The sequence below is a fragment of the Dendrobates tinctorius genome, unplaced genomic scaffold (genome assembly GCF_039654945.1).
Source record: "Dendrobates tinctorius isolate UK_male_01 unplaced genomic scaffold, ASM3965494v1 ptg000146l, whole genome shotgun sequence".
Taxonomy (NCBI): Eukaryota; Metazoa; Chordata; class Amphibia; order Anura; family Dendrobatidae; genus Dendrobates; species Dendrobates tinctorius.
In genome coordinates this window covers 490,662-507,676 of record NW_027361813.1, presented here as the reverse complement: position 1 = coordinate 507,676, position 17,015 = coordinate 490,662, and the positions used below count along the sequence as shown (strand labels likewise).

The 17,015-nt window shown below is 53.7% G+C and overlaps 1 protein-coding gene across 3 annotated transcripts in view; it reads right to left on the bottom strand.

Moving 5' to 3' along the window:
* LOC141049655 (integrin alpha-L-like) overlaps nucleotides 1–17,015 on the bottom strand; it is a 224,562-nt gene that overhangs the window by 68,428 nt on the left and 139,119 nt on the right. For all 3 annotated transcript variants that reach the window (XM_073546286.1, XM_073546288.1, XM_073546287.1), the window contains exons 17-21: nucleotides 13,226–13,380; nucleotides 13,037–13,150; nucleotides 12,829–12,890; nucleotides 12,380–12,521; nucleotides 12,215–12,307 (exon numbers count right to left, since the gene is read on the bottom strand). In XM_073546286.1, coding sequence (XP_073402387.1) covers nucleotides 12,215–12,307; nucleotides 12,380–12,521; nucleotides 12,829–12,890; nucleotides 13,037–13,150; nucleotides 13,226–13,380 — 566 coding nt within the window. The remainder of the gene's footprint in view (nucleotides 1–12,214; nucleotides 12,308–12,379; nucleotides 12,522–12,828; nucleotides 12,891–13,036; nucleotides 13,151–13,225; nucleotides 13,381–17,015) is intronic.

Below are 17,015 nucleotides of genomic sequence, written 5' to 3'. Positions count from 1 at the left end.
TTCACTGATAAGGTGAGGAACAACTTCCATAAGAGAAAAAATAGACTCAGCAGAGGTGAAGATAGGGGCTTTTCCTGACTGTGAGGCCATAGTAGGAAGAAAATTACCACTCCAGTCTCAGAGCAGATAGACGTTCCTGTGTGTGACCAACTGTGATGCGTAACTGAGTGAGTAGGCAGCAAGATGCCAGGCAGAAGCTGCTGAAGGATATCACTACCTAGAAAGGTTAGCCTGAGCCGGTGCTGTGACCAGCACTGTGGGTGCAGGCTGGAAAGGAAGTGCTGCTGAAGTGCTTGCCAGCAGGCTGCTGCAAGTATGAGCAAAGCATATTCAGTCCAACGAGTGCAGTAACACACAGTATGCGGTAAGATGTATGGAAAAATTGAATATATGAAATTTATCTCCATAAGGACCGCGCCTGTTTATCTCAGAATGACCAAGACAGATTTTGACAATGGGGTATGTGTGACTAATAATAAAAGTTTTATGTATCCAAGTAATTATGTTTTTTTTGCAACATATTGTTCTATATTCATGTAGCAAGAGTAAACCAAAACACAAAAATCAAGATTTGGATTTTTTTTTGTTAAACCTGAGTGTTTCCCATACATTTCCATACTGTAATAGCACATGATGAAAGTCATATTTCCAGACTTCTACTTTATTCTAACAGCAAGGAAGTTGGAAAAACTCCTAAATTTGGAGCCTGTGATGTGCCCATTTTAGGTCTTTAGGACAAAGCAGTTTCTGGCATAGTAGTTTTCTGTAGGGGTCTCGTGCTCCTCAGCGGTGTCTGTCAGGGGAAGCGTTTGACGGAACCCAGAACTAATCACCTATCTGTGGGGAGAAATGGATAAAAGCAGCGGTTGTGTTTCCGCTCTTCAGGGCTGCACAGATCGGGGGTCTCCATTCTGGGGGGCAGACACTTCTCCGGATGTATTTACTATGCTGCACTAGAGCCGCACCTTCTACAGTCTGTCGGAAGCTCATTTTTTGGGTGACGAGCTGTAGATTTCAGGGGCCCATTTTTGGGTACATAGATATTTGATGGCTTCCTGTTTTCTGAGGCAATTCGGGATGAATGGGGCGTGGGTTTATTCCGGGTTTGTAGTCACAGTTTGATCACACCCCTCCGCTCTTTGTTGCGTCGGGTCCTGAGAGCCGCAACGCTTCCGTTCCCTTTTCTCAGATTGTTTTCTACAGAACGAGTTTTAGATTTATTGCGGCCAATTTTGAATACGTAAAACTATTTTTTTAGTTTTTTGTGTGGAGGGTTGAATAAAAATGCCAATTTTGGCATCGTGCACGACACAGATTGATATACTTTTGTGTTACGGGTCATTACGGAGGCGGCGATACCAAACATATGACTTCTAAGCAACATTTATTTTATTTCCTGATCGGCCAAGAGGACTGTTCAATGTGCTGTCATGATCGCACTAGCGGTGCACAGCACTATCTGAGCAGTGCCAAGCGGTACGAGAGCACTGCCGAGCGGTACACGAGCCGTACACGAGCCGTGCCGAGCGGTACACGAGCCGTGCCGAGCAGTACACGAAGACTGCCGAGTGGTACACGAGCCGTGCCGAGCGGTACACGAAGACTGCCGAGTGGTACACGAGCAGTGCCGAGCGGTACACGAGTAGTGCCAAGCGGTACACGAGCCGCGCCGAGCGGTACAAGAGCACTGCCGAGCGGTACACGAGCAGTGCCGAGCGGTACAGGAAGAGTGCCGAGCCGTACACGAAGAGTGCCGAGCCGTACACGAGCAGTGCCAAGTGGTACACAGAGCGTGCCGAGCGGTACACGAGTAGTGCCGAGCGGTACACGAAGAGTGCCGAGCCGTACACGAAGAGTGCCGAGCCGTACACGAAGAGTGCCGAGCGGTACACGAGCCGCGCCGAGCGGTACAAGAGCACTGCCGAGTGGTACACGAGCAGTGCCAAGCGGTACACGAGCCGCGCCGAGCGGTACAAGAGCACTGCCGAGCGGTACACGAGCAGTGCCGAGCGGTACACGAAGAGTGCCGAGCCGTACACGAAGAGTGCCGAGCCGTACACGAGCAGTGCCGAGTGGTACACAGAGCGTGCCGAGCGGTACACGAGCAGTGCCGAGCGGTACACGAAGAGTGCCGAGCCGTACACGAAGAGTGCCGAGCCGTACACGAAGAGTGCCGAGCCGTACACGAAGAGTGCCGAGCGGTACACGAAGACTGCCGAGCGGTACACGAAGACTGCCGAGCGGTACACGAGCAGTGCCGAGCGGTACACGAGTAGCGCCGAGCGGAACACGAGCCGCGCCGAGCGGTACACGAGCAGTGCCGAGCGGTACACGAAGAGTGCCGAGCCGTACACGAAGAGTGCCGAGCGGTACACGAAGAGTGCCGAGTGGTACACGAAGAGTGCCAAGCGGTACACGAAGAGTGCCGAGCCATACACGAAGAGTGCTGAGCCGTACACGAGTAGTGCCAAGCGATACACGAGCCGTGCCGAGCGGTACAAGAGCACTGCCGAGCCGTACACGAGCCGTGCCAAGCGGTACACGAAGAGTGCCAAGCCGTACACGAAGAGTGCCGAGCGGTACACTAAGAGTGCCGAGCAGTACACGAAGAGTGCCGAGCAGTACACGAAGAGTGCCGAGCAGTACATGAAGAGTGCCGAGCAGTACATGACTAGTATCTGATTGGTTATGCTGTATGGCAGATGCAGACGCCTTTGTCAGGCCCCCAGTTGCCATAGCAACACATCGACACTCACAACCACAACACCGGCGTTCTGGTGGGCTGGTAGAGGGATTGCTTTCATAGAATTTTAGAGTTGGAAGTGACCTCCAGGTTCGTCGTGGCCAACCCCCTGCTCAATGCAGGATTCACTAAACCAGCTCAGACAGATGCCTGTCCACTGTCCAGCCTCTGTGTGAAGACTTCCAGTGAAGGAGAACTCACCACCTCTCGTGGCAGCCTGTTCCACTCGTTGATCACCCTCACGGTCACAAAGTTTTTTTCTAATATCTAATCTGTGTCTTCTCCCATTCAGTCTCATCCCATTGCTTCTAGTCTTTCCTTGTGCAAATGAGAATAAAGTTGATCCTTCTGCAATGTGACAGCCCTTGAGATATTTGCAGACAGCTATTAAGTCTCCTCTCAGTCTTCTTTCTTACAAGCTAAACATTCCCAGATCCTTTAACCGTTCCTGTTAGGACATACTTTGCAGTCTGCTCACAATCCTGGTCGCTCTTCTCTGAACTTGCTCCAGTTTGTTGATGTCTTTTTTAGAATGTGGCGCCTAAAACTGGACACAGTATTCCAGATGAGGTCTGACCAAAGAGGGGTAGAGGGGGATAATGACTTCACGTGATCTAGACTGTATGCTTCTCTTATACATCCCAGCACTGGACAGTATTCCAGATGAGGCCTGACCAAAGAGGAGTATAGAGGGATAATTACTGCATGTGATCTAGACTGTATGCTTCTCTATTATATCCTAGAACTGTGTTTGCCTTTTTGGTGCTGCATCACACTGATGACTCATGTACAGTCTGTGATCTGTTAGTATACCCAAGTCTTTTTCACATGTGCTGTTACTTAGTTCTGTTCCTCCCATTCTGTAGATGTAATTTTCGTTTTTCTTGCCCAAATGTAGACTCTTGCATTTCTCCCTGGTAAATACCATTTTATTAGTGGTATACCCTAGGTTTGACCACTGTCTTACTCTTTATGTACTGGTGTCACTCTTGATAATGGCATATGTGGGATTAAACTGCTAGGGTGCATGTCATAGCAGTCCCAGCAGGAGCGTGGCTGTGTATATCAGCTGCTGATCACACGGTCCAGCGTTGTCAGTGACCAGCATGACATACAGTCATATGTTAAAGTTTGTGCACCCCTATTAATGTTAACCTTTTTTCTTTATAACAATTTTGGTTTTTGCAACAGGTATTTCAGTTTCATATATCTAATAACTGATGGACTCAGTTATATTTCTGGATTCCAATGAGGTTTATTGTACTAACAGAAAATGTGCAATCTGCATTTAAACAAAATTTGACCGGTGCAAAAGTATAGGCACCTCAACAAAAAAGTGACATTAATATTTCATAGATCCTGCTTTAGCAAAAATAACAGCCTCTAGTCACTTCCTGTAGCTATTAATGAGTTCCTGGATCCGGGATGAAGGTATTTGTGACCATTCCTGTTTACAAAACAATTCCAGTTCAGTTAAGTTTGATGGTCGCCGAGCATGGAGAGCCCGCTTCAAATCATCCCACAGATGTTCAATGATATTCAGGTCTGGGGACTGGGATGGCCATTCCAGAACATTGTAATTGCATTCGACACTGTGGATCATCAGCTCCTCCTCACTATGCTCCATTCCATTGGCCTCAAGGACACAGTTCTCTCCTGGTTCTCCTCCTATCTCTCCGACCGCTCCTTTACTGTTTCTTTTGCCGGTTCCTCCTCCTCTCACCTTCCCCTTACTGTTGGGGTTCCTCAAGGATCGGTTCTAGGCCCCCTCCTCTTCTCCTTGTACACTGCCCCTATTGGTCAAACAATCAGTAGATTTGGTTTCCAGTACCATCTCTATGCTGATGACACCCAATTATACGCTTCTTCTCCTGACATCACGCCAGCCTTTCTCGAAAACACCGGCGATTGTCTAAACGCTGTGTCTAATATCATGTCCTCACTATATCTGAAACTGAACCTGTCAAAGACTGAACTCCTGGTGTTTCCTCCCGCTACTAATGTACCTATACCCAACATTGCTATTTCTGTGTGTGGTTCCACTATTACTCCCCAGCAACATGCCCGCTGTCTTGGGGTCATACTTGACTCCGAGCTTTCCTTTGCCCCCCACATTCGATCACTGGCTCGCTCTTGTCATCTGCACCTCAAAAACATTTCTAGAATTCGACCTTTTCTTACTTTTGACTCTGCAAAAACTCTTACTGTTTCTCTTATTCATTCTCGTCTCGACTATTGTAACTCTCTTCTAATCGGTCTCCCTCTTACCAAACTCTCCCCTCTCCAATCTGTCTTGAATGCTGCAGCCAGGATCATATTCCTCACCAATTGTTACACCGATGCCTCTACCTTGTGCCAGTCATTACACTGGCTACCCATCCACTCCAGAATTCAGTATAAACTTATTACCCTCACCCACAAAGCTCTCCATGGCTCAGCACCACCCTACATCTCCTCCCTTGTTTCAGTATACCATCCTACCCGCGCCCTCCGTTCTGCTGATGACCTGAGGTTAGCATCCTCAATAATCAGAACCTCCCACTCCCGTCTCCAAGACTTTACACGTGCGGCGCCAATTCTTTGGAATGCACTTCCCAGGTCAATATGATTAGTCCCCAATCCCCACAATTTTAAGTGTGTCCTGAAAACGCATTTATTTAGACTGGTCTATCACCTCAACATATTAACCTAATCTATCCCTGTGTGGCACAGCCAAAAGTTTTACCATAACCAGGTTCCCAGCATCATGTTCCCACATGCTTTATGCATCCATTAGCCCTCTGCGTCTGTACTGTTACACACTTAACATTATGGCTGGTCCATACAATCAGAGCAACTGTTACCACCCACCTTTCGTGTCTCCCTCTTTCCTCATAGACTGTAAGCTTGTGAGCAGGGCCCTCATTCCTCTTGGTATTTGTTATAATCTACTGTATGTGATTATTGTTATGCTGTAATGTCTATTGTCTGTACAAGTCCCCTCTGAAATGTAAAGTGCTGCGGAATATGTCGGCGCTATAGAAATAAAATTTATTATTATTATTATTATTCCTCTGCATGAATGCCTGAGTAGATTTGGAGCGGTGATTTGGATCATTGTCTTGCTGAAATATCCATCCCCTGCGTAACTTCAACTTCGTCACTGATTCTTGCACATTATTGTCAAGAATCTGCTGATACTGAGTTGAATCCATGCGACCCTCAACTTTAACAAGATTCCCGGTGCCGGCATTGGCCACACAGCCCCAAAGCATGATGGAACCTCCACAAATTTTACTGTGGGTAGCAAGTGTTTTTCTTGGAATGCTGTGTTTTTTAGCCTCCATGCATAACGCCTTTTTGTATGACCAAACAACTCAATCTTTGTTTCATCAGTCCACAGGACCTTCTTCCAAAATGTAACTGGCTTGTCCCAATGTGCTTTTGCATACCTCAGGCGACTCTGTTTGTGGCGTGCTTGCAGAAACGGCTTCTTTCGCATCACTCTCCCATACAGCTTCTCCTTGTGTAAAGTGCGCTGTATTGTTGACCGATGCACAGTGACACCATCTGCAGCGAGATGATGCTGCCGGTCTTTGGAGGTGGTCTGTGGATTGTCCTTGACTGTTCTCACCATTCTTCTTCTCTGCCTTTCTGATATTTTTCTTGGCCTGCCACTTCTGGGCTTAACAAGAACTGTACCTGTGTTCTTCCATTTCCTTACTATGTTCCTCACAGTGGAAACTGACAGGTTAAATCTCTGAGACAACTTTTTGTATCCTTCCCCTGAAAAGCTATGTTGAATAATCTTTGTTTTCAGATCATTTGAGAGTTGTTTTGAGGAGCCCATGATGCCACTCTTCATAGGAGAATCAAATAGGAGAACTACTTGCAAGTGGCCACCTTAAATACCTTTCCTCGTGATTTGATACACCTGGCTATGAAGTTCAAAGCTCAATGAGGTTACAAAACCAATTTAGTGCTTCAGGAAGTCAGTAAAAAGTAGTTAGGAGTGTTCAAATCAAGAAAATGATAAGGGTGCCCATACTTTTGCATCGATCAAATTTTGTTTAAATGCAGATTGCACATTTTCTGTTAGTACAATAAACCTCATTTGAATCCAGAACTATAACTGAGTCCATCAGTTATTAGATATATGAAACTGAAATACCTGTTGTAAAAACCAAAATTGTTATAAAGAAAAAAGGTTAACATTAATAGGGGTGCCCAAACTTTTACATATGACTGTATCCGTCACAGAGCAGTAAATGACCTGTGCTCATGACGTATATATCTGTCATTACGTGTAAGGGGTTAAACTGCCTCATTAGGAGTAGACCATGGAGGGACTTAGCGCCCGGATTGGCCAATTCATGACAACCCTAAACATAATATTATCAGACTTGTCTGTTCTTGGATAAAAGCTACAAGTGTAAATTGCAGTGAGGGTCCGGCACTGATTATACACAGCCGCACAATGGTGGGAGGAAATCAGCCAGATGTGGAGGCCGTCACCAGCTCCGATCACCAGTCATAGAATCATAGAATGGTAGAGTTGGAAGGGACCTCCTGGGCCATCTGGTCCAACCCCCTGCTCAAAGCAGGATTCGCTAAATCATCCCAGTCAGATGTCTGTCCAGCCTCTGTTTGAAGACTTCCATTGAAGGAGAACTCACCACTTCTCGTGGCAGCCTGTTCCACTCATTGATCACTCTAACTGTCAAAAAGTTTTTTCTAATATCTAATCTGTGTCTCCTCCCATTCAGTTTCATCCCATTGCTTCTAGTCTTTCCTTGTGCAAATGAGAATAAAGTTGATCCTTCTACAATGTGACAGCCCTTTAGATATTTGTAGACAGCTATTAAGTCTCCTCTCAGTCTTCTCTTTTGCAAACTAAACATTCCCAAATCCTGCAACCTTTCCTCATAAGACAGGGTTTGCAGACCGGTCACCATTCTGGTCGCTCTTTTCTGAACTTGCTCTAGTTTGTTGATGTCTTTTTTAAAATGTGGTGCCCAAAACTGGACACAATATTCCAGATGAGGTCTGACCAAAGAGGAGTAGAGGGCAATAATGACTTCACGTGATCTAGACTGTATGCTTCTGTTAATACATCCTAGAATTGCATTTGCCTTTTTTGCTGCTGCATCACAGTCTGTGGCTGTAAGTGCCGGACCCTCGCTGCCATTTACTCTTGTAGCTTTTATCCCAGGTCAGACAAGTCTGATAACATTAGTTTTAGGTCCCACCAGAGAGGTCGTCTTGTCCCTCCATGTTCTAGGTATGTTCCATGCAGCAGTGAAGCTGGGGACGCGCTCAGTGTTTGCAGACGTCCGGGAGCTCAGAGGCGGCTGCTGTGCTTAGGTTTGTGTATTCTGCAGTCACAGCAGCTGGCACCTGTTCACACTTGCCTTATTCTGGACGGAGGTGCTGGTCAGTCTTTGGTATCCAGTGTTAGTGCTTTGCTGTATATAAACTGTCCAGATCAGTTGAAGCCTGTGATCTCCTAAAGAGACATTGCACTCAACAAGCTCATGGTCTCGCACATGAACAGTAGCTGGTGACCACCTGCAGCACTTTCACCGTTCCTGAGTAAGGGGGACACCATGTCCAACAAGGGCCTCCGTGTCCAACAGGGGCCAGTGCATTCATGTGGTATAAATGCGCACAACACAACACCTGGCACCTCACTGCTCCCCCATCTTCACCGTGTCCTCACTTTCACCATAGTCTCCCCTCCACCATCCTCATTGCTCCCGATTGTCATTTCCCGTGTCCTCCACTTTCCCCATAGTCACCACCTCCACCATCCTCATTGCTCCAGCTGGTCATCCTGTGTCCCCACTTTCCCTATAGTTGCCCCTCATCTCAATCCCCCGTGGCCCCCCCCATAGTCACCACCTCTACCATCCTCATTGCTCCCACTCGTCATCCTCTGTGTTCCCACTTTTCTCATAGTCACCACCTCCACCATCCTCAGTGTTCCCACTTTCCCCATAGTCACCACCTCTACCATCCTCATTGTTCCGTGTCGTCCTTCTCTTTGTTCCCACTTTTCCCATAGTTGCCCCTCATCTTAGTCCCCCACTTTCCCCATAGTCATCACCTCCACTATCTTCATTGCTCCCACTCGTCATCCTCTGTGTTCCCACTTTCCCCATAGTCATCACCTCCACCATCTTCATTGCTCCCACTTGTCATCCTCTGTGTTCCCACTTTCCCCATAGTCATCACCTCCACCATCTTCATTGCTCCCAATTGTCATCCTCTGTGTTCCCACTTTCCCCATAGTCACCACCTCCACCATCCTCATTGTTCCCACTCGTCATCCTCTGTGTTCCCACTTTCCTCATATTCATCACCTCCACCATCCTCATTGCTCCCACTCGTCATCCTCCGTGTTCCCATAGTCATCACCTCCACCATCCTCATTGTTCCCACTTGTCATCCTCTGTGTTCCCACTTTCCCCAAAGTCATCACCTCCACCATCCTCATTGTTCCCACTTGTCATCCTCTGTGTTCCCACTTTCCCCATAGTCATCACCTCCACCATCCTCATTGCTGCCACTTGTCATCCTCTGTGTTCCAACTTTCCCCATAGTCATCACCTCCACCATCCTTATTGCTCCCACTCGTCATCCTCTGTGTTCCCACTTTCCCCATAGTCATCACCTCCACCATCTTCATTGCTCCCAATTGTCATCCTCTGTGTTCCCACTTTCCCCATAGTCACCACCTCCACCATCCTCATTGTTCCCACTCGTCATCCTCTGTGTTCCCACTTTCCTCATATTCATCACCTCCACCATCCTCATTGCTCCCACTCGTCATCCTTTCTTTGTTCCCACTTTTCCCATAGTTGCCCCTCATCTTAGTCCCCCACTTTCCCCATAGTCATCACCTCCACTATCTTCATTGCTCCCACTCGTCATCCTCTGTGTTCCCACTTTCCCCATAGTCATCACCTCCACCATCTTCATTGCTCCCACTTGTCATCCTCTGTGTTCCCACTTTCCCCATAGTCACCACCTCCACCATCCTCATTGTTCCCACTCGTCATCCTCTGTGTTCCCACTTTCCCCATAGTCATCACCTCCACCATCTTCATTGCTCCCAATTGTCATCCTCTGTGTTCCCACTTTCCCCATAGTCACCACCTCCACCATCCTCATTGTTCCCACTCGTCATCCTCTGTGTTCCCACTTTCCTCATATTCATCACCTCCACCATCCTCATTGCTCCCACTCGTCATCCTCCGTGTTCCCATAGTCATCACCTCCACCATCCTCATTGTTCCCACTTGTCATCCTCTGTGTTCCCACTTTCCCCAAAGTCATCACCTCCACCATCCTCATTGTTCCCACTTGTCATCCTCTGTGTTCCCACTTTCCCCATAGTCATTACCTCCACCATCCTCATTGCTCCCACTTGTCATCCTCTGTGTTTCAACTTTCCCCATAGTCATCACCTCCACCATCCTTATTGCTCCCACTCGTCATCCTCTGTGTTCCCACTTTCCCCATAGTCATCACCTCCACCATCCTCATTGCTCCCACTCGTCATCCTCAGTGTTCCCACTTTCTCCATAGTCACCACCTCCACCATCTTCATTGCTCCCACTCGTCATCCTCTGTGTTCCCACTTTCCCCATAGTCATCACCTCCACCATCCTCATTGTTCCCACTTGTCATCCTCTGTGTTCCCACTTTCCTCATAGTCATCACCTCCACCATCCTCATTGCTCCCACTTGTCATCCTCTGTGTTCCCACTTTCCCCATAGTCATCACCTCCACCATCCTTATTGCTCCCACTTGTCATCCTCTGTGTTCCCACTTTCCCCATAGTCATCACCTCCACCATCCTCATTGCTCCCACTCGTCATCCTGTGTTCCCACTTTCCTCATATTCATCACCTCCACCATCCTCATTGCTCCCACTCGTCATCCTCCGTGTTCCCACTTTCCCCATAGTCATCACCTCCACCATCCTCATTGTTCCCACTTGTCATCCTCTGTGTTCCCACTTTCCCCATAGTCACCACCTCCACCATCTTCATTGCTCCCACTCGTCATCCTCTGTGTTCCCACTTTCCTCATATTCATCACCTCCACCATCCTCATTGCTCCCACTCGTCATCCTCCGTGTTCCCACTTTCCCCATAGTCATCACCTCCACCATCCTCATTGTTCCCACTCGTCATCCTCTGTGTTCCCACTTTCCTCATATTCATCACCTCCACCATCCTCATTGCTCCCACTCGTCATCCTCCGTGTTCCCACTTTCCCCATAGTCATCACCTCCACCATCCTCATTGCTCCCGCTCGTCATCCTGTGTTCCTACTTTCCCCATAGTCATCACCTCCACCATCCTCATTGCTCCCACTCGTCATCCTCTGTGTTCCCACTTTCCCCATAGTCACCACCTCCACCATCTTCATTGCTACCACTTGTCATCTTCTCTGTTCCCACTTTCCCCATAGTAATCACCTCCACCATCCTCATTGCTCCCACTCGTCATCCTCTGTGTTCCCACTTTCCCCATAGTCATCACCTCCACCATCCTCATTGCTCCCACTTGTCATCCTGTGTTCCCACTTTCCCCATAGTCATCACCTCCACCATCCTCATTGCTCCCACTCGCCATCCTCTGTGTTCCCACTTTTCTCATAGTCATCACCTCCACCATCCTCATTGCTCCCACTCGTTATCCTCTGTGTCCCCACCTTCCCCATAGTCATCACCTCCACCATCCTCATTGCTCCCACTCGTCATCCTCTGTGTTCCCACTTTTCTCATAGTCATCACCTCCACCATCCTCATTGCTCCCACTCGTCATCCTCTGTGTTCCCACTTTTCTCATAGTCATCCCCTCCACCATCCTCACTGCTCCCACTCGTCATCCTCTGTGTTCCCACTTTTCTCATAGTCATCACCTCCACCATCCTCATTGCTCCCACTTGTCATCCTCTGTGTTCCCATTTTCCCCATAGTCACCACCTCCACCATCCTCATTGCTCCCACTTGTCATCCTCTGTGTTCCCACTTCCCCCATAGTCACCACCTCCACCATCCTCATTGCTCCCACTCGTCATCCTCTGTGTTCCCACTTTTCTCATAGTCATCCCCTCCACCATCCTCATTGCTCCCACTTGTCATCCTCTGTGTTCCCACTTTTCTCATAGTCATCACCTCCACCATCCTCATTGCTCCCACTTGTCATCCTCTGTGTTCCCACTTTCCCCATAGTCACCACCTCCACCATCCTCATTGCTCCCACTCGTCATCCTCTGTGTTCCCACTTTCCCCATAGTCACCACCTTCACAATCCTCTTGCTCCGGCTGGTCATCCTCTGTGTTCCCATTTTCTCTATAGTCACCCCCTACCATCTTCATTGCCCGTGTCCATCCCTCGTGTACCTTCTATTCTGCCCTCCCAACATTCACATTGCTCCCTAAATTTATCTGCATCGTTTGTTCCATCTTGTCTCACCCAGACTCGTCTCTTCCGGATCGGGTGGCTGATGTTACATGCCAGTTTCTGCTCTTTAAAGTCTCCACACTTCAGAGGGATCCAGTGAGAAGCCTGTACACAGGAGGAGGCCATGATGAGCACTCATACAGGAAAACAGCATGCACATCACAACATCTGCCATACCTCTGTGACATTGGCTTTGCGATAAGACAGCCCAGGTGGGACGTCGAGGTGCAGTCTGGTCTGATGCGCCCGCTCATTCATGTTTTGTAGGTTAAGGAACAAGGAGAATAGGGTGCCATCTTGCAGCACCAGTGGAGAATGACTGTAACAGAAGCCGCAATGATCCGTTAGATGTATCACAGTGTGAGGCGGACCCCCAGGACCACCATGGAACCATCCCAGTGAGTATGTCTCTCCAGGTCCACCATATCTGCTCGTCTCATACACAGGTACCAGATGGTGACTAACAGTGAATACGAGGGCCACCAGCTGTCATCTGCATGGTGACAGTCATGGCTCCTCTCCTATTGCCGAGTCTGGATGGGACTGGGGTTCACATAGCGACTCCACATTAAACCCTGGGAGCAGCGGTGACATGTGATCCCTTCAGGTCAGTGGGGGGCACTTACTTTAGTTTAATGCTCATGTCCGGATTACAGATCTTTCCTTCTTCACAGATTTGAAGAGAAATCTAAAGAAAGAGGAAAGATAAGAATACAGCAGGTTGAGGTCACAAATCCACAACATCCCACTCTGGTCACTGCCCAAGACCACCACTCAAATGTGCAAGAAACCTACCCACCCTGTAGGAAAGTGGACTGTGGGCATCACACCTACCAGGTTGGTGGCACTGAGGTCCATGGACTGTAATACATGCCAAGGAGGGGAAGCTTGCTGTACCCCAGCTGTGAGAAACACCTGCACCTCCGAAACATCCTCCACACCACAGTCCTATCAAAGGAGAGAGACGTGAGCCAAGCAGCTACCACTGCAGACCCGGAGTGAGGATGAACAAGACTGTTTCACCTGGAGGTATACAGTGTGATTCTGACACCAGGCCCCGGGCCCCAGGATCTCCACTGTCCCTATCATCTTTCTCTGCTTGTCTGTGAAGAACATTCGGCTCTCAGGCTTTAGAGAATCAAGAGTAAGATTGTAATGGATGGACATGGACATGGAGCCTGGAAGACAAGGTACAACAGTGTGACCTATAAGCCCCACACCACGTCCAGCAGACGCGAGCCCCGCGCCACGCCCAGCAGACACGAGCCCCGCGCCACGTCCAGCAGACGCGAGCCCCACGCCACGTCCAGCAGACACGAGCCCCGCGCCACGTCCAGCAGACGCGAGCCCCTCGCCACGTCCAGCAGACGCGAGCCCCGCGCCACGTCCAGCAGACGCGAGCACCGGGCCACGTCCAGCAGACACGAGCCCCGCGCCACGTCCAGCAGACACGAGCCCCCGCCACGTCCAGCAGACGCGAGCCCCCGCCACGTCCAGCAGACGCGAGCCCCCCCCACGTCCAGCAGACGCGAGCCCCGCGCCACGTCCAGCAGATGCGAGCCCCGCGCCACGTCCAGCAGACGCGAGCCCCGCGCCACGTCCAGCAGATGCGAGCCCCGCGCCACGTCCAGCAGACGCGAGCCCCAGGCCACGTCCAGCAGACGCGAGCACCGGGCCACGTCCAGCAGATGCGAGCCCCGCGCCACGTCCAGCAGACGCGAGCCCCGCGCCACGTCCAGCAGATGCGAGCCCCGCGCCACGTCCAGCACACGCGAGCCCCAGGCCACGTTCAGCAGACGCGAGCATCGGGCCACGTCCAGCAGACACGAGCCCCCGCCACGTCCAGCAGACGCGAGCCCCCGCCACGTCCAGCAGACGCGAGCCCCGCGCCACGTCCAGCAGATGCGAGCCCCGCGCCACGTCCAGCACACGCGAGCCCCAGGCCACGTCCAGCAGATGCGAGCACCGGGCCACGTCCAGCAGATGCGAGCCCCGCGCCACGTCCAGCAGACGCGAGCCCCCGCCACGTCCAGCAGACGCGAGCCCCCCCCACGTCCAGCAGATGCGAGCCCCGCGCCACGTCCAGCAGACGCGAGCCCCGCGCCACGTCCAGCAGATGCGAGCCCCGCGCCACGTCCAGCAGACGCGAGCCCCGCGCCACGTCCAGCAGATGCGAGCCCCGCGCCACGTCCAGCACACGCGAGCCCCAGGCCACGTCCAGCAGACGCGAGCACCGGGCCACGTCCAGCAGATGCGAGCCCTGCGCCACGTCCAGCAGACGCGAGCCCCCGCCACGTCCAGCAGATGTGAGCCCCGCGCCACGTCCAGCAGACGCGAGCCCCAGGCCACATCCAGCAGATGCGAGCCCCGCGCCACGTCCAGCAGACGCGAGCCCCCGCCACGTCCAGCAGATGCGAGCCCCGCGCCACGTCCAGCACACGCGAGCCCCAGGCCACGTCCAGCAGACGCGAGCCCAGCGCCACGTCCAGCAGATGCGAGCCCCGCGCCACGTCCAGCAGACGCGAGCCCCGCGCCACGTCCAGCACACGCGAGCCCCAGGCCACGTCCAGCAGATGCGAGCCCAGCGCCACGTCCAGCAGACGCGAGCCCCAGGCCACGTCCAGCAGACGCGAGCCCCGCGCCACGTCCAGCAGACGCGAGCCCCCGCCACGTCCAGCAGATGCGAGCCCCGCGCCACGTCCAGCAGATGCGAGCCCCGCGCCACGTCCAGCACACGCGAGCCCCAGGCCACGTCCAGCAGACGCGAGCACCGGGCCACGTCCAGCAGATGCGAGCCCCGCGCCACGTCCAGCAGACGCGAGCCCCCGCCACGTCCAGCAGACACGAGCCCCGCGCCACGTCCAGCAGACGCGAGCCCCGCGCCACGTCCAGCAGACGCGAGCCCCGCGCCACGTCCAGCAGACGCGAGCCCCCGCCACGTCCAGCAGACGTGAGCCCCGCGCCACGTCCAGCAGATGCGAGCCCCGCGCCACGTCCAGCAGATGCGAGCCCCGCGCCACGTCCAGCACACGCGAGCCCCAGGCCACGTCCAGCAGACGCGAGCCCAGCGCCACGTCCAGCAGATGCGAGCCCAGCGCCACGTCCACCAGATGCGAGCCCCGCGCCACGTCCAGCAGATGCGAGCCCCGCGCCACGTCCAGCAGACGCGAGCCCCGCGCCACGTCCAGCAGATGCGAGCCCCGCGCCACGTCCAGCACACGCGAGCCCCAGGCCACGTCCAGCAGACGCGAGCCCAGCGCCACGTCCAGCAGATGCGAGCCCAGCGCCACGTCCACCAGATGCGAGCCCCGCGCCACGTCCACCAAATGCGAGCCCCGCGCCAAGTCCAGCAGACGCGAGCCCCGGGCCACGTCCAGCAGATGCGAGCCTCGCGCCACGTCCAGCAGATGCGAGCCCCGCGCCACGTCAGGCAGACGCGAGCCCCGCGCCACGTCAGGCAGATGCGAGCCCAGCGCCACGTCCGGCAGACGCGAGCCCCGCGCTACGTACAGCAGATGCAAGCCCAGCGCCACGTCCACCAGACGCGAGCCCCACGCCAAGTCCAGCAGACAGACGCGAGCTCCGCGCCACGTCCAGCACATGCGAGCCCCGCGCCACGTCCAGCAGATGCGAGCCTCGCGCCACGTCCAGCAGATGCGAGCCCCGCGCCACGTCCAGCACATGCGAGCCCCGCGCCACGTCCAGCACATGCGAGCCCCGCGCCACGTCCAGCACATGCGAGCCCGGCGCCACGTCCAGCAGATGCGAGCCCAGCGCCACGTCCAGCAGACGCAAGCCCAGCGCCACGTCCAGCAGATGCGAACCCCGCGCCATGTCCAGTAGACGCGAGCTCCGCGCCACGTCCAGCAGACGCGAGCTCCGCGCCACGTCCAGCACATGCGAGCCCCGCGCCACGTCCAGCAGATGCGAGTCCCGCGCCACGTCCAGCAGATGCGAGCCCCGCGCCACGTCCAGCAGACCGACGCGAGCTCCACACCACGACCAGCACATGCGAGCCCCGCGCCACGTCCAGCAGATCCGAGACCCGCGCCACGTCCAGCAGATGCGAACCCCGCGCCACGTCCAGCAGACGCGAGCTCCGCGCCACGTCCAGCACATGCGAGCCCCGCGCCACGTCCAGCACATGCGAGCCCCGTGCCACGTCCAGCACATGCGAGCCCCGCGCCACGTCCAGCAGACGCAAGCCCCGCGCCACGTCCAGCACATGCGAGCCCCGCGCCACGTCCAGCAGACGCGAGCCCTCGCCACATCCAGCACACGCGAGCCCCGCACCACGTCCAGCAGACGCGAGCCCCGCGCCACGTCCAGCAGACGTGAGCCCCCGCGCCACGTCCAGCAGATGCGAGCCCCCGCCACGTCCAGCAGACGCGAGCCCCACGCCACGTACAGCAGATCCGAGCCCTGCGCCACGTCCAGCACATGCGAGCCCCGCGCCACGTCCAGCAGACGCGAGCCCTCGCCACATCCAGCACACGCGAGCCCCGCACCACGTCCAGCAGACGCGAGCCCCGCGCCACGTCCAGCAGACGTGAGCCCCCGCGCCACGTCCAGCAGATGCGAGCCCCCGCCACGTCCAGCAGACACGAGCCCCGCGCCACGTACAGCAGATCCGAGCCCTGCGCCACGTCCAGCAGACGCGAGCCCCGCGCCACGTCCAACAGACGCGAGCCCCACGCCACGTCCAGTAGACGCGAGCCCGTGCCACGTCCAGCAGACGTGAGCCCGTGCCACGTCCAGCAGACGCGAGCCCCGCGCCACATTGATAAGGCATGAGTGGGTCCAACATACAGTG